The sequence below is a fragment of the Elgaria multicarinata genome, chromosome 18, assembly GCF_023053635.1.
Source record: "Elgaria multicarinata webbii isolate HBS135686 ecotype San Diego chromosome 18, rElgMul1.1.pri, whole genome shotgun sequence".
Classification (NCBI taxonomy): Eukaryota; Metazoa; Chordata; class Lepidosauria; order Squamata; family Anguidae; genus Elgaria; species Elgaria multicarinata.
Genome location: NC_086188.1, coordinates 1,717,486 through 1,735,472, shown reverse-complemented (window position 1 = coordinate 1,735,472; position 17,987 = coordinate 1,717,486). Strand labels below are relative to the sequence as shown.

General features: G+C 43.1%; 1 protein-coding gene across 4 annotated transcripts in view; it reads left to right on the top strand.

The window, feature by feature from the left end:
* Window positions 1–17,987, top strand: part of ATXN2 (ataxin 2) — a 54,425-nt gene that overhangs the window by 9,863 nt on the left and 26,575 nt on the right. For 3 of the 4 annotated variants that reach the window (XM_063144106.1, XM_063144103.1, XM_063144104.1), the window contains exons 1-7: window positions 4,055–4,090; window positions 7,675–7,734; window positions 9,247–9,318; window positions 10,747–10,897; window positions 14,052–14,066; window positions 14,890–15,014; window positions 17,612–17,703. In XM_063144106.1, coding sequence (XP_063000176.1) covers window positions 7,702–7,734; window positions 9,247–9,318; window positions 10,747–10,897; window positions 14,052–14,066; window positions 14,890–15,014; window positions 17,612–17,703 — 488 coding nt within the window. In that variant the 5' untranslated portion in view covers window positions 4,055–4,090; window positions 7,675–7,701. Of the gene's footprint in view, window positions 1–4,053; window positions 4,091–7,674; window positions 7,735–9,246; window positions 9,319–10,746; window positions 10,898–14,051; window positions 14,067–14,889; window positions 15,015–17,611; window positions 17,704–17,987 lie in introns of those variants that run through there. The other variant, XM_063144107.1, reaches the window with a different exon arrangement.

Genomic DNA, 17,987 nt, shown 5'->3' with positions numbered 1-17,987 from the left:
GAGTCACCAAGTTGGTGAAAGTCGCTGTAAGGACAACATTCCTGGTCTGTCTTGGGCAGTGTATTTTAGCGGCTAGTGTTGTGTTTAGATGTGGAAAACGTCTATTAATCCTCATCTTTGGAGCTAAGTTCATATATTATATATATTTATATTTATTAAACTTCTATACCGCTCCCGTAGCCAGGGCTCTCTGGGCGGTTTACAGAAATTTCTTGACAGTCCCTGCCCACAGGCTTACAATCTAAAAGACATGACACAAAAGGAAAGGGGATTGGGAGGGAGGAGGAGGAGGGGGAAAAGGAAAGCAAATTCAGGCACTACAATCTTAGTTGCAAGTTCATGGCCTTGGGTAAGCCAGCCTCTTCCACCCGCTGTCGTGATGGTAATGTTGCTCTGTGCTCCTTGAATTATCTATGCAGCGAAATAAATATCCTGATTTCATATCATGTATTCCACAAGGATACACGAATGTCTATTTATTGTATGGTCAATACTATTCCAAAATGAATTTTGGGGTGGTTATAAAAGGACAGCTAGTTGTGTGTCTTATTTATTTATTTATTTATTTATTACATTTATATCCCACCTTTTTTCCTCCAAGGAACCCAAGTTGGCTCACATAATCCTCTCCATTTCTATCCTCACAACAACAACCCTGTGAGGTAGGTTGGGCTGAGAGGCTGTGACTGGCCCAAAGTCACCCAGTGTGTTTCCATGACTGAGAGGGGACTAGAACCTGGATCCCCCGACTCCCAGTCCAACACTTTAGCCACTATGCCACACTGGCTTAGACTCTACTTGATTTGTCCTCCTTGATGTTTTCAGGATTTTTGCACGAGAAACAGTTCCTAGTTGCCCCTCTGTTTACACAGAAGTTGGTTTATTTGGAGCTTAGGCTTGGGTTGCTCACACACACTCGCCCCCCAGGCCTGAGCTCAGGTTACCTTAAGTAGCCTGAGCACCATGTACATTCAAGCAGCCTTGGGTTTGCCACTGTCAGTCTGCTCTTGGCTGGAGCCTCTGCAAACATAGAGGTACATCTGAGTCTTCTCCAGCATGAGGCACAGTTGTCAACACTGCATAAGAGCACAGAGGTAATTGAAGAACAGGTCTGAATGTACCAATTTGTCTGGTAAGCCAAACTGGTGGGAAGTAATCCTAGCTTATTCATCAGGGCAGAAGGTTTTTAAGCCTTGCTGCTTCCAAGGGAATCCATCAACAGCAGCATGTTGAGAGCACTGCCTCTGCTACAAGTCCTGGCTGTGAACTGAAGTCCTTCTAGGCTTACATGCCACGCTGTGTCTAGCACGTGCTGCTGGGAGCTTGGCAGCTCAGCCACCGAAGGGCCCACGAGTTAGGCACTGCTGTTGGAAGGGAGATACGTGCCTCTGGGTTTGAAAGGGGAGCGTGGTCCCTGACTTCTCTGACGTTTTGGTAGCAGTGTACAGAGTTTTACTGTACATTGTATACGCTAGCTCCCACCGTTCAGTTGTGCTTTGGTGTGACCAAGAGACAGAACCCAGAATGGGTTTGTGCAGATAGGAGCAGGCTGGGTTCTCAGTGGCTGAGGGTAGTGGGGATGCCAAGGCCGCGAGAGCGTTTGGCTCTCTTCACAGCGGCGTGGCCTTGTTTTCCCTCGTATTGCATGGCCATTTGCCCCTCTGGGGAAAAGGAAGGCACCTGGAGATGCTATTGCAGTGAGGACGAGGCCTGGCCCCGTCCCTGACGCTGGGTGGCCGGGCCCTTACTGAAGTTGGGGGAAATGCAAAGTGCTGCTCTGCAGGGTGGGGGGTGGGCTTTTTCAGTATCCTGGATGCAAAGTCCTCATGACGAGCCTTTTATAGTAATGCTGCTCTGGATTCACTTGCAGAGATCCGTTGTCATTTCAAAAAATATTTTCTGTAACTTCAGCAGCTGTTCTGGTGGGAATTAAGGCCTTATACCCAAGAAAGGGCATTCCAATGGGAAGTAGGGCTTCAGCAGGGCTACTGACTGATACTGGGCAGTTCACTTAGCTTCTCCTTGATTTGATTTGCCCACACACAAGATGAGGCTAATTGAGGGCTCTTCAGAGTCCACTCTGTCGTTGCACGTAAAACACTTGAAGATACTCGAGCGGAAGGATCTAATTTGTACGTACACTGCAGAACAAACAGGAGGGGGACTTTTATGACAATGCAGTGGGCCCGTCGGCTCCCAGGAAGCAATGGCATTCTGCTTAGTAGCTGCTGTGAGGAGCCTTCATCACAGCTGACAGTAAAACACAAAAACAGTGTTCACAAAACCTGTAAATAATCCTAAATAGCTGGAAGGCAGTAATGTTAAAACAGGCAAATGAGCTCTTTGATGTGCATATCAGTTGCAATGCCCTTCTTACGCCAGTGTTGATATTCAGCTGTCGGTACATTCATGCTGAACGTTTTAAAATGGGAAGCACAAGTATATGTCGCGCCTTGCAAAACGTATAACAATTGCATTTCCTGGAATGTGCACACTGGATCTCACCTGAGTTCATGCCACCTTATGGAACAAAGGCTTGTAGCAGCTCCTCGTCATAGTGGGGAGAAGGAGGATCTGGGGGAAATTAGTTCAATTCAGATGTGATTTTTGTGGTTACATGATAACTGAAGTAACATGGGCTTTTTTCTTTTGAGATTACATATGCTTAGAAGTAGAGGAAATTTCAGTTTATCCTAGAAATTTGGAAGTGTCTAAGCATTGTAACAATTTTTACCGTGTTTGTATATTAATACTTAATAATTGGTTCTCCATGCGACTTCTCATAACTAAAACGTGGCTGATCATTTAGTTTTCTGTGCATTTCTGATCTGGTTTTTTGAATCAGGAACTGGTTTTTTATTCAGGTTAGTATACTCTTTGAGATAATGAAACCCTTAGGGGAGCAAGGATTATTATGAACCTCAGATTCAAATAGTTGCGGGTTTTCCCATGGCAGAGGTAGGCAAAGTTTGAATTAAAATACAATGTACTATATTAATTACCAAGCTTTAAATATTACATTAGTTATCAAATAACATGAGACTCATGTACAAGCACAATTATCCTTAGGTACTTAATTTCCTCAGAAAACAATTCTGAAAAGTACTCTTATCTAATTTTTGTGCTGTTCCACTTTTTATTCAATGACTGGTTGTAAATATGAGTCCCTTGACTGAATTGTATGGAAATCAGTAAATTAGAAAAATTACAAACTGAAAGATAACTAGGGTGTTTGTGTGTAAGAAGTTGGGAGTTGCACATCCTAACATAAGGTGGTTGTTTATGGAAAGGTACATAGTGCAGGAACATGCAGGGATTTCTAGAGGGTTTCAAGAAGGCAACAGGTTCTTGTTAAAAACCAGGTCACTTTATAAGTCGATGGAAGAAGTGTTCTAATATTTGGGGGCTGTTAAAATTGTATCACGATGATTGGGGGGTTTGGTGGGGGTTTTTTTGCAAGCGTTGTGCTGTGCTTAACAATCATGCTGTCTTGTCAGGCTCACCTGTATTGTGTGGTTTGGACTTTTTAGCGGACAGCTCTTTATCGCAGTGAGGTGTTGGGCTTGATTGCCTTTTGGCCCTCCAGTTCTGCTTTTTTCAGATGAAGACATTTTAGAATTTCAGCATGCTGAAATAAGCTCCATGAATGTTTGCGGATGTTCTTTTGACTGATATTTTAAAAATAGCGTACGGCCCATTTTGCCATGGGCGCTAGCAGTCCTGCTGTTTCCTGGCCCTGTGGCTTATTTTTCCTCCTGTGATCTGCGAACTTGCCCGCCATTTAAATTTTGCTATCTTTTAAATGAGCTGTAATTGAATTAATGTATTATAATTATGACTATTGTATTTATTTTGTGAACCACTTTGAGCACAATGTATTGTGGCAAATGCAGTATACAAATAAATTGACTATGACTTTGGCCATCATAGTACCGATTTCAGTATCCATATCTTTTATAGCTATAAAAAAAAGTTCCTTGTGGAAAGTTAGATTTCAGCTGTGCAAATGTCTTCTGTTTTCTTCCATCTCATATCTGTCTATATTAATTTCAGAGGTCGCAGCAGTGCCAAAGGACCGCCTCAGCCGACGGTAAGTTCATGTTTTAGAATTTCATATGGTGCTTCTTTGATATGCATTTGATAATAATATATTCTTTGAGTGTGGAACTCAGAAAGCAAAGATGTCTTTGGAACTGTTAAACACATTTGTTACATTACCCTTTGGGACAAATCAGTCATAACTCTCCCTGGTCCAGCCTGTAGGAACGTAAGAGCAGCCCTGATGGATCAGACCAAAGGCTTGCTTGGTCGAGCTTTCTATTGCTACAGTGACTAACTATATGCCCATGGGAAGCCAACTGTCGTGTTTCTCAGAAAACTCCTGCTTTCGATGGGAGGCAAATGACGAGGCCTGCTAGGTAATCTACAAAGCTTTTATTAAGCAACAAACATCTCTTCCACCGGAAGAGAATCTAATCTCTTGGAAACTTCCCCCTAGGCAAAACTATGCAAACTAAGCGAGACAATTGTCCGATCAAGGAGAACGGGAAGCCTTTTCCCAAACGCCCCGTAATTTCAGGGATCCTGGTGCAGAGGCTGGTTCTGGCGCAATCCTAGTCGGACCAACTTTCTCATGCCTTCTTTCCGCCCCGTGCGTTTGAGCTTCATGCGGACCCTAGCGTCAGCTAGCTTGTCGGGGCACTCTCCTCTGGAAGAAAGCTCACTTCCCACCGAGTGTGTAGGATTTCGCCTCTGGAGAGGGCTGACTCCCAGCTGGTGAATCGCCCGTGAGAGCTTCCTCCCCAACTGGTACGAGCTGGCTGGTGTCTGGCACCGCCTCCTCTAGTTCTGAATCTGAGTCTGATTGATTACCTGAAACACCTTCTCCCAAAACAGGGGCAATAGGGTTAGCCATGACACCAACAAGGAGGACATGGTGTAACAGCAACCTTCCATTCATGCTTCCCCAACATCTAGTATTAATCCACGTACGTGTGGAGGGGAGAGCCCACCGCTGCCCACCTGCCCTACCTCGGATGTCTACATGGGGATGGCCTTACTTATGCCGTGAAGTGATATGTGATCTTGAAAATGACCTTCTGAGTCATTTTTGAGGGTGCTATTTACCCACATCTTCTTCTCACTTGATATACAATTGGTCTGGCTTGGGTTCCTGCATTTAATATGCCAGTGCAAATACAAGCAAAAAAGCGGCATCACGTGGCAGGCCTGCTATTTGCAGACAAGATTATATTTGGGAGTATAAACTGATAAACTGAGTTTAAAGATATTTTTGGCAACTATGCAGTACCCAGGCACAATAATGTAAAGGTGTTGCTGGTAACAGCACCCAAATATTTTCATTCCTTCTTGAGGCTTGAAACACCTCCCTCTCCCATCTGCAGAGGTTAAAAATAGGTGTGATCCTATTTTAATTCTTAGTGTTTGATTCTATTTGTATGTGTTAGACTTGTTTTTGGAGGTGGTGTGCAAAAAGGTGTGTGTGTGTGTGCGTGCAAGTTTCTTAAATTAGCAGTATCAACCACTGAATGAAGTGCAACCTCTAATCCATACAGTCTGGCTTTCCCCCATTATTGTTCCTTATTGGTGAGAAGTTGAACACACTGCGAACTTGCTCCTTGACACAGCCTTGATATTCCCTCCTCTGAATTTCTCCTGTAACACTTAGAAATGGTAGAAAACTATTTTGTCCAGATTTGCCCAATTGCTCCATACCATGTGTTGCTAGGAATGTTTATCAATGGTAAAAGAGTTTAGTTAATTGGTGTCTTTAAACAAAAATACACCATTTAGGAAGCACAAGATAAGTAACAGATGGCCTTAATGCAGTGGTTCTCAACCTGGGGCGCTCCAGATGTGTTGGACTACAACTCCCAGAATGCCCCAGCCAGCTCTGCTGGCTGAGGCATTCTGGGAGTTGTAGTCCAACACATCTGGAGCGCCCCAGGTTGAGAACCACTGCCTTAATGCAACCTTGCTCTGAATTATCTCCCAACACACTTTCTTAGGCTAATGGATGATGTCACAAACACAATGTGCTTCAGTATAGACAGGGCTGGATCACACCCAGGCAGTAGGAGACAACCCAAAGAGGAGGACTATCAGCTGATCAGTCAAAAAATATATATATTATGGGGCCTTCATTTTACTCGCAAGAGTAAACGTTGATGGAAGAATGGAGAAAGTTTCCAGTCTAGAAGCTCTGGCACCGTTACACGTGTGCCTGCACAGACCCACCAAAAGCAGCAGCCTGGGTGACCTTTCACATTTGGTAGGGTTGCCTGAACGAGGATCCAAGACGACTTGCAATGTACGTTTATTTGTAATGACAATTAGCACGCCATTAAAAAAAATCCATGCAGGGGTCCTTTCAACATGGGCTGCTGGAGTCATATTTACGTTGTGCACAAACTGTCAAATGGATATCGTGATAGAGGTCATGGACAGGCTAGTGGCTTCTTGATTTTCTGTAACTACACATTGCAGACCTGGAGAGCATGCAGTTGCTTTGAGTGAGGAGCTAAAATAGTAAATTAAAGTCTTTCTTTGAGCCTATTTTTTCATGTGATTTGTGCTTACTGTAGAATCACTAGCTGTTAAACTCTCATGTAAACTATGGGATGTTTTATTCTGGGTTTCCAAGAGTCTAGAGCAGGTTTGGGCAACTTGTAACCCTCCAGATGTTTTGGCCTATAACTACCCTCGCTCCTCACCATTGGCTGTATTGGCTAGGGCTGCTGGGAGTTGTAGGCCAAAACTTCTGGGGGATTACAAGTTGCCCACCCCTGGTCTAAAGCTAAGATATTTCAGCTTAATCTTGCTTGTTTTAATGTAAAACAATAGGAAGGTTAAAATGATTAACATGCAAGCAGTAAGCATATTGTAGACCTTTTCCAGGGCTCTGTGTATACTCCTGTGCAAGATTGTTACACCATTGTGGAGGATTCACATGTAAGGACAGCTCATGATTCAATCACAACCCATACTCAACTCATTCTCTGGGTTGTTGTTCAGCACAAACTAGGCCAATCCTACTCATACCTTTTGGCAATTGATTAGACAAGTAAATAGGATATAAACAAACTGGGGCTGTTTTCACATAAAGGCTGCAGATCTTGGGTTAATTAACCTACAAATTGCAGGGAAGCGTGCTGCGTGCAAACTGCTTCTGGTTTCCAGCAGCAACTTGTGAATTTATTTATTTATTTATTACATTTTTATACCGCCCAATAGCCGAAGCTCTCTGGGCGGTTCACAAAAAAATGTGGCATCCAAACTCAGGCACTATTAAGCATCCTAAATTTTACTCATAGTTTGTTCTTAGGTTAATTTTGGTTTAACCCACAAACTACCCAAAGTGCCCAGGTTCAGACATCACGGTAACAAAGGGTGAATGCTGTTGGTTGTTGTTGGAAATTGGAAGCAACTTGGATGCAGAGTGTGTCCTTGCTATTCTTGGGTTTATTAACCCACGATTTCCTGCCAAACGCTGCTGTTATGTGTGAACAATGTCCATCTCTGTATTTTGAATAACTCAGTTATTATGTTTCCCATGGCTTTGTGATTCCCCCCCGCCCCCCCACGATTGTCTGAATTTTTGTGGTGTGCAGTTGTGCTTTGCTGCATCCTAAGACTTTTTTTTATTACTTTCAGATTTCTTTGCAAGGCGTATATGCTAACATGCGAATGGTTCACATACTCACGTCAGTCGTTGTAAGTTTTGCTTCAATCTTTCTTTGAGGATCCTTCACTTGTAACTGCAACTGAGAACTTAATGGTTTAGTACAGCCTTCCCCAACTTGGCACCATTCAGTTGTGTTGGACTGCAAATCCCATCATCCCCAGCTACCAGGCTATGAGTTTGAGTCCAACACGTCAGGTTGGGGAAGATTGGTTGAATACAGCTTGCTTTTGAAAAAACCCTATATATGACAAGGACGTTTGTTTACTGTCTCTTATTGTGAGGTTGGCAGAGTATTTTTGTCTATGACTTCATATTCATGATGCAAAACTGAAGCTTTAATTCTGTACATTAAACTACATTTTAAAATGTGGCAAGTAAGAAATGAGTCATATAGTCAGTTTCTCTTTGGGGGGAAAAACCCCTCAACGAAACGGAGTTGCCAGTTGTACATCCAGTGTATATTTGCAAATAGTCGAAGTGAACTTAAACTTTAGTTACAGTGCTATGTGTTGCAAATAGCTTGACTCAGCACCCTTCCACTAGAGACTCTCCAGAATCCAAACCTTTCTGATACATCCCAAGACACCTCCGTTGGAGTGTTAGATTCGGCCATGTTCCAATTGTCGCTCCACTACAAAGCTCACAGGGTGCCCTGGGGCAAGTTGTTGACTGACCTCGCAGTCAGCCTGCGAGGTAGATTTGGGCAGAAGTGTTGTCCTGAGCTCCTTGAAGGAAGGGTAGTTTGCAAATGCAACAGCTACCTATTTCATCTCACCTCTGGGGCTTGACATGTCTCCCATTCGAGCCTACCCCATATGAACCTATATGAGCATACTTGGGTCTTGTCCCACTTTGGAGGCCCTCACCACCACCACCACCTGAGATAATGCGAGTGGGTTCCCAGACTGAAGGTCTTCTCGGTTGTGGTACTCAGAATGTAGACTGGTCTCCCAATAGAAATGCTCCTAGCCCCCTTCTCTGCCCGCTTTTAGGAGGGAAGTAAAGACAGCTTCGGCTATTGGGCAGTATAGAAATGCAATAAATAAATAAATAAATTTAAGCAATCCATTTTAGAACCTTGATTTTACTGTATGTTCTGCTATTCATTTTTATCTGTCCCTGGTTTTGCTGGTTAGTGTGTTTTTAGGTTTTATTTTTGCCTTATTTTGTGTTATGCTGATTTTATGTAAACCGCCTTCTGTATGTTTGCAGAAAGGTGGGATACAAATTAATTAAGAATAAGATGAAGGTTAATAAAATGCGGGAGGCTATTAATGTGTTGGAACTTGATTCTGTTTTGCTCAGCAAGAGCTGGCTTTTTTAGAAGCCTTATTGGGGCAGGGTACGCTAAATAAATTAACCATTTGGTTGGGGGCTGGGTGGAGACCTCGCCTAAAAGTATAGTTAAGAGCTTTTGTGTAGTTATCTAAACTGCTTGGTGCTGCATTTCTCTGCTATGCCCTGCTTTGTTTTCTAATCCCTTTATTACAATGAGAATTCCTCCTAACAATTCTCCCCCTTCTTTTGTTTTACACATCTAGGGGTCAAAATGTGAAGTACAAGTGAAAAATGGAAATATATATGAAGGAGTTTTTAAAACGTATAGCCCTAAGGTAAATGCATTTAACTTTTCCCATGTAACCTTTTTAATTCTGATCCTGTTGCCCATCCTTGCTTTCTTTGGTACAGAAAGCTTGTTTTGGGATCTTGTCTTCCTGGTTTTCACTTAAACCACACAGTGTTAAGAATGTACAGTATTTTTTTTACTGGAAATAATGTAAACGAGTCTAAAATATTCTCTCGCATGTGGGCGTGTACATGGTCATTGTTGGTTTTGGTAGGTATTTCTGAGAACCAGCCAGTTTTACAGGAATAATTGCTAGAAACTGACAAAGCCTGCCTATGCAAATTGGAGAGACGTCCATGCATTTGTACACCTTGAATTTTACTATACTTTCTTCAGATCCTTAAACTTATATAAGAAGCAGCTATAAACTTACCTGTTGATAATGATCTCAATTCTGTCGGCTGGCATCTTGGCACTTTTCCTCTTAAATTTTGTGTTTGCACTTCTTTTTAAAAAACTCAGGTTTATTATCTACCACAGAAGAACTGTTACCTACCTATTCTCATGCAGGAGCTAGGCTGTGGTAGACCAGGGAAATAAAAAGCTCTTCTGGGCAGCCTTTGGGACAAAGTAAAACTAACTCGCCATCCATTGATACAGCTTAATTGGAGTGGATTGTCTGGCCATGTGAATTATGTTCTTTTTCAGTCATGTTATGAACATGGTTCATTGCTCTGGGTTAGGAGTGGGCAACTGGTGGCCCACCAGAGTTCTTGGCCTACAACTGCCATCATCCCTTGCCATCGACTATGTAGGCCAGAACACCTGGTGGTCTGCAAGTTGCACAACCCTGCTGTAGATTTTGAATTTGTCCAGGCTAAAAATGTGGAAGCCTCATAGTTATTTAGAATATTTGAGTTCTGCACATGCATATATTCTGGTTTACAACACACACCCTTCTCTTTCTCCTCTCCTGGACATTTCCCCCCTTTTGTTTTGTGTTACCTGTGCACCATGCAATCATGGTTAAGGCAAACCAGGGTTCTTCCTAAACCAGAGATGAAAGCTATAGCTTGAAGTAGGTTTGCAAACCATGCTTATGAGCTAGCCATGGTTTCTGTTGGTGTGCGTATGACATGAAAGCATTGTTAATGCTGCAGGGGGTGGGGGGGAGCAGAATATCACTTCTCTAGAGAGGCGAGAAAGGTGGGGAAAGGAATGCGCATTCTTGAGGTTGGCTCCTGATTTTTCAGGTCATGATATGTGGAGAGCTGGCATTAAGTCTGCACCAACCGTCATTTATTTTAAGAATGGTGATAGTACAAACTAGTTTGCTTAACTGCTGACTGTTGAGAGAAACTTTGTGGCTCAGTTGAGCATTCCAGTCTTGGAAAAAGCATTATTTTTAAACCTTTTGTTTTACTCTTGATGCTGCCAGAAGACTGTGCCCAATTAAGTCCTCCTTCTATTTCAGTGTGATTTAGTGCTTGACGCAGCTCACCGAAAAACTGCAGAATCCAGTCTGGGGCCAAAACGAGAAGACATCATAGAGAGTATCTTGTTCAAGTCTTCGGATTTTGTTATGGTGCAGTTTAAAGACATGGATTCCAGTTATGCACGAAGAGGTATGTCTTTCTGCATGTCAACGTGCTTTCTAAACTGTTGTGTTAGAGGCTGGGCTTCTTCCAGACTGTTAGAGCAGTACGACAATGGAACTAGTGACCTAGGGAGGTTGAGGGCTCTCCCACACTAGAGGCCTTCAGGAGGCAGCTGGACAACCATCTGTCAGGGATGCTTTAGGGTGGATTCCTGCCTTGAGCAGGGGGTTGGACTCCATGGCCTTGTAGGCCCCTTCCAACTCTGCTATTCTATGATTCCATATAGCTGACTACGCTGTTCGGCAGCAGCTCTTCTAGGATTTCAGGCAGAGTTCTTTCCCAACTCTGTTACACTGAAGGTGCCAGGGATGAACCGTGAGACCATGTCCATGCAAGCCATGAGCCTTGCCATTGGGCTACTGAAGCCTCCAGGGGGTTGGAGCACCCAGGCTTTTCATCTGCTCAGGAGAATGCAATCCCTTGCAGCTTTTAATGCCACCTGCTGCAGCACTTTAAGAAAACACCTTGTAACTTGCAAGGAATGAAAGGCTCACAGCATTAGCCATATTGTCACGGCTGCCCATATTGTGGAGTTACACAGCGAGGGGTGGTGGGTATTTTAAGCTTAATGTGGGCATTCGAGTTCTGGTCGTAGCTGTCTTCAGTGTTGTTTACAATACATAGGGAGGGGAGAAAATGAGTCTCTATGGGTTGTCTTTTTGAAGATGTCTTTAGAAAAGTGGTGAGAGTAGCTTATGGGCAGAAAGGCTCAGCTGGAGATCGCAGCCTGGTTGGATTTATAAAGATGAAAGCAGCAGGCAGTTGAGCAGGTAATAAACGTGGCAAAGTTGTAAATGTGCTGAAATTGTGAGCAGTGGTTTTTAAAAAAAGTCTCTTGCATCTTCTGAAATCAAGAGCATACAGGCACTAATTTATTTTAAGTGTTATTATATTAAACATTTGCTCCTTGTTCTCCTATTGCTTTGTCAGGGAGACAGCAGTTCTTGATATCCTTGGGGTTGTCTGGCAGTGCTGTCTTTAAAATAAGACCCAAATAGATAGAGCCCAGGAGTTTACATGCTAAAATTAGTTTACCTGGTAGGTTCCCAAGAACATAGAGGGAACAATTGATGTGTGTGAGACCTGTGTCTGCTAAGTAAACTCTGAGGCATTCTTTGACTAACAAAAGGCATTCCTGAGGATCTGGTATCTTCCAGAGGGTGGCCAATAGCTAAATTCTGGCAGTCCTGGCAGGGGTCTCTACTAACCCTCTGGAAGAAGTTATGGCCTTCCATTCTCCCCCGGCCCCCTCAGATGGCAGGATGAAAGAATAAGTGATAGGATCTCATCAGCCTTTTGACTCCTCAGCATTTGTAGAGGCACTTTTCTCTGCTATGACTAACTGAATTCTGAGAAGAGGAAGTGGAGGACAGCTGACTTGTTCTGTTTACAGCGTCGCTAAGCCATGCACAGTGCTGAGATCAGGGGATGAGGAAGAAGCTTATTCCTCCGTTGCGTCAAAAACTACTCATCTTGTGACAGCATAAATTCATTCTGTCATAGCAGATCAGATTTGACAAAGGGGAGGGGGGGAGAGGCTGTGTTTTTATTTAAGCGTTCCATTCCAGAACCATCATTTTAAAGGCTTTGTCTCAGTTCAGACAATCCTCCCTAAATCATGTTTTGTAGGACAGAGAACATGTCATGGTCTTGGGCGTTATGCTTCCCCACGCAGACACACGCTCCCCATTTGCAGTTTACTAGGACTAGCACTAATTTCCAAAATGTTATTTTGAAGCAATGATTTGAAGTAGCAATGCCTTTCGTTTTGGAGGCGTTGCTACCCGCAGTTTGTCAGTTTAGATATCACAGCAAACTATGGTTTGACAAAACCAGAAAAGGGAGGAAGGAATCCACATGTTGAACTGGCTGCTTTTGTCCGGTTCTCCAAACCACTGTGTGGAGGATCATCTGAACTGAGCCTTAAGTGTGCTGGCCTGGCTTGAATCCTCAAAACTTCACAGTTTCCCTATATCAATGTGACTTTTGATGTCATAGTTCCTGCAATAAAAGTTACGTTTTTTCAGCAAGCTCTGAAAAGATCAAAACCTGCTGCATTTTCAACTCCTAAGGGCAGCCTTCCCCAACCAGGTTACCTCCAGATGTGTTGTACTACAATACCCAGCATTCCCTAATCAGGGCTAGCTGGGGATGCTGGGAGTTGTAGTCCAGAACATCCAGAGGACACCAAGTTGGGGAAGGCTGTCTTAAAAGTCTGTCTATATTAGAAAAGTTTGTGAGTAGTGATGTCTATGCCTATCCTTCTGTGTCTGAGGAACATCTTCAAAATATCCATCTATATGAGCTGGAAAATGTTTGAAATTGTAGGCACCTGTGCAGGTATGGAAGAAATGTTTTTTAAAAATCTAAGCACCATCAATCAAACTAACAGGCTCCTGTATCTCCCTCCCCGCCCACCGAGTATCTATTGGTTGTACTGGAATTGGTGGTGTGACGGACATTGGTGGTGTGACAGGCATTGTGAACCGCCCAGAGAGCTCCGGCTATTGGGCAACATAGAAATGCAATAAATAAATAAATAAATAAATACTGGCCAAGTGGGCTGAGGCATGGAGTCTACCTTTGCTTTTAATTTTATTTGTTATATTTTATTATGATGATTTCAATTTCCCAAAACTTTTAACCCCATGGAAAAGCTAACGTCGCTTGCTGTTTTCTTCTGCATAGTTCAGCTGCTGGAGGTACTCAGGTTGCACGTGTAGCTTTATAGTATAGTGAGGGGAGGGTCAGGATGTGTCTGTACAAATATTTATTTTATTTATTTTTTATTACATTTATATACCGCCCCATAGCCGAAGCTCTCTGGGTGGTTTACAAAAGTTAAAAACAGTGAACATTAAAAAGAAATATACAAAATTTTAAACCATAAAAAGCATAAAATGCAAACAAAAGCAGACAATATCCATTTAAAAACAACTATAGACAACCCATTCAGATTTTTGAGGTCACGGATGTCTGTTTTTGAAGCATAAAAAGTGTGTAGAAACATTTATGAAGGCATTTGCTGTTGCAATTGAGAGAATGCAAAATACCTGCATTTGCAGCTGTGTTACGATCTGACTTCTTTCTCTTTTTCTTTCTCTTCCCGTGTCTGTTGTAGCTCCTTCAGAAACAGGTAATTGATTTGGCAGTCTTCTATTTCTGCACCTTGACTTGGCATAATGCTCTTTTAAAAGATTGTCGTATGTAATGGGCGTATTTATAACTTCGTTCGCAGCTTTCTGGTACTAGAAGTCATACAAGTTGCAACTGATGAATCATTACTAGAATATTAGTAAGCTGGTGTCTTGGGAGAAGAACTGGCCCTCGCACAAACCTCAGCTGTAATCTAATATAAATGTACACACTACAGTCTCTCCTGTTGCTAAGTTTCATTATTTGACCACTGGAGAAATAAGTGGTTTTTTTTTTCTTTTTCTCCAGCTGTTTGCGAGTTGTAAGTAGGATGACTTCAAATAGATAATATTTGGGCAAGTTGTTCTTTTAACTAGGATTCACTAGCAAAGAGGGTTTTTGCTTCCGGGCCACAAGGGGCTAGTCCTTCAAGGTCATGGATGGGTACTGCAGAACCTCTTTTATGACATACTGTAGAAGTGTGAATAGTAAAGTGTAACAGGCCCACAAGCTCTAGGGTAACCTTCCCCATCCGGCTGCCCTCCAGAAGGTGTTGGACTATAACTCCCCTCATCCCCGGCAGCATGGGGCATGCTGGCTGGGAAAGATAGTCCCATTGAGAATAACAGGTCTTACATCTGGGTAGACATGCATAAGATTGATAGGGTCTTCTCTCCACTGCTGTTTATGGCAAAACAGAGAGTGCTGCTGCTGCACTTCCGACCAGCTCTAAATCGAAGTAAAATAAAACATACGTAAGGAGACGAGCTCCACACGGATACTACTTCCTCAGTGTATTTAATCATTTTACTTTTCAATTGCAGATGCTTTTACGGATTCTGCAATCAGTGCTAAAGTTAATGGTGAACACAAAGAAAAGGATCTGGAGCCTTGGGACGGCGGGGAAGGCAGCACTGCGGATGAACTTGAAGCTTTAGAAACGGATGTGGTAAGCACATCTGAGAAGGCGGGTGCATAGCCTGAAGCACAAATGTCCAAGAAACATGCCAGTATTACAATTTGTACACCTGCTGTCCCTAAAAGAGAATTGCCCCTAAAAGACGATGCTTCTCTTCACCCCCCCCCCTCCTCCCCGCCCAGGCCAACACTTGAATAGGAGAGCATTGTGTGCCTTTTGAAGGGGAATTTTGTTTAGAGACAGAACAGAGAGTTCATTAAGGATAGCGGAAACTTGGTTTTGTTTAAATCTCTTGCGTCTTAAAGTAAGGGTTCTCTTTTAAATTAGATATGCTTTATTTAATTTATAAGACAGAGCAAGCCTGAGTGGACAAGTGCATTTTCATGAGGTGCTTAAAACAGACCACACCTTCTGCATCCTGAGCTGCACAGGGGATGACGTACCTCCTTAGTTAGCCCCACCAAGAAGGCCCATGTTGATCCAGTACTGGATTCTTGGCTAATGTCAGACATTTTTGGAGTTCAGGAAACAGACTATTAAGGTTCTGTAAGGACTCCGCTCCTCTTGTGGAAATATTTCAGACCCCTCTTTCACCAGATCTTCTGCTCTTGGGCACCTGTCACTTGGGATTGTGTCAGTCCCTCTCTTTAGGTTTGCCCGTGCTTGCTGCCAGGTGACCTTAATGTTCTGTTTGGGAAATGCCATGTACCACAGTGTTTATCTAAATCATGGGGTAAGTTAGCCCAGCCTTGAGTCTGCTATTCCAGTGTGTCGTGTTTCTCAGAAAACTCCTGCTTTTGATGGGAGGCAAATGATGAGGTTTGCTAAGTAATCCACAAAGCTTTTATTAAGCAACAAACGTCCCTTCTACCTGAAGCAAGTCTAACCTCTTGGAAACGTCCCCCTAGACCAGTGGTTCTCAACCTTTTTTGAGTCACGGACCCCTTTGAAAATCTGGTGAAAGCTATGGACCCCCTCCCTAGAAAAATGCACATAATCACATAAACACAACTTTGCATGCAATGAATATACTTTATTTTATTGAAAATTGATTGCCTCATACAGTGTATGACATACACAAAGTATGAATAAATTTATTTGACTTTCACGGACCCCCTGAAGCCCATCCATGGACCCCAGGTTAAGAAGCCCTGCCCTAGACAAAACTATGCAAACTAAGCAATACAATTGTCAGCTCAAGAAGAATAGGCAATCACTTCCCAAACGCCCATAACTTCAGGGAGCCTGGTGCGGAGGCAGGTTCTGGCGTAACCAAACTGACTTTCCCACACCTTCCTTCCGCCCCGTGCGTTTGAGCTTCCGGCGGACCCTAGCATCAGCTAGCTTGTCGGGACGCTCACCTCCGGAAGAAACCTCACCTCCCACCGAGTGTGTAGGATTTGGCCTTGAGGAGGTAAGCTCTGGAGAGGGTTGACTCCCAGGTGGGGAATTGCCCGTGAGAGTTTCCTCCCCCACTGGTACGGGCTGGCTGGTGTCTGGCACTGCCTCCTCTGTTTCTAAATCTGATTCTGATTGATTACCTAAAACATCTTCTCCCAAGACAGGGGCAGTAGGGTTAGGCATGACACAGTGTACCTGTTGCTGCCAGTGGTTGCCAGCGCTACGTTCCATGTGCGTTTATTACAACGAAGCATGGAGGGAAGTGTGAGGACAGTGATGCAAGAGGCAGGGGCTTGGCATGACCTGCAGGTTTCCTGTTGAGCAAATAGATAACCCTGTGGAACTTAATGAAGAGAATTATTTGATTCAACGTTTTGTTGAGAGATGGCATTTCCCACCTATTTCTGTTTCTTGGCACGAGTTATTTATTTATGTCATTGATGTCCTGCTTTTCTGCCAAACAGTGGTGCTCAAGGCAGCAAACAATTAAAGTCTTCATAAAAACACAGTGTAAAAACAAATGCATAAAACACAGCTGAAAACTATTTATATACAACATTTCCTGTATGTGTTTATAATAACATTAACACCTCTTTGTGATACACACAGTCCCACCACTAACCAAAGTAAGGCAAAACGTTGGTATATTTCAAGAGGTGATTTGTCACCATGTCTTACTAAGGCCTGGTTCACACATAAGACTAACCCATGGTTTACTTAAACCATGGTTTGTTACCCTACCCAGGTTTTTGTAGATTGAATAAACCATGGTTTGTTTTCTGATTCCCTGGGTTATTGGTTTCCCTCCTCCTTCACCTGCTCTGTCTCTGTAACCCAAATGCCTTTAGGGCACAACCCATGAACAACTCACAATTCTGGGTTCACATATAAAGACAACCCATGGTTTAAACAACCCACAGTTCACAATCCAACCACAAACCAAGGGTTCTCTTCATGATCCAGGTCCACACATAATGGCAACCCATGATTCAACAAATATTGGTTAATTAAACCATGGTTTGTCATTACGTATGAACCTGGTCAGTATGTAGTTATGCAGCAGCTGTTGATTAAAATGTAGCCTGACAGTTCAAAGCATTCCAATTTTTACGGTTTCCGTCTATAAACTGGAAAGGCAGTTCCTTCAGATAACCTTTAAATTTGAACAAATAGTTTTCTTTAATACCATTTTAAAATCTAACCCCCCCCCTCTTTTTGCCTTTTAGTCCAATGGATGGGATCCTAATGACATGTTTCGATACAATGAAGAAAACTACGGTGTGGTGTCAACTTATGACAGCAGTTTATCTTCTTATACGTAAGTTGCAATATGTGCTGTGATTTTTGTATCCAGTACTCTTTGTGGTTTCAATATTAGTTCCTCCAGTACATGTGCCTGGTGGGTGGGGGGAGCGCAGATATGAGGTATTTTCTGACCCCCCACTTTATTGGAGGATGCCGGTCAGAAATTGGATTCCAAGTTTTGAACAGCTGCCCGTGTGTCGTTGATGCACATGACTCAAAATGAAGAATTATTTTAAGAGGCAGGGAGGAAGGCTTGTAGAATAAGGATGATTCTTCTGCCAGAATCCTTGGTAGTAG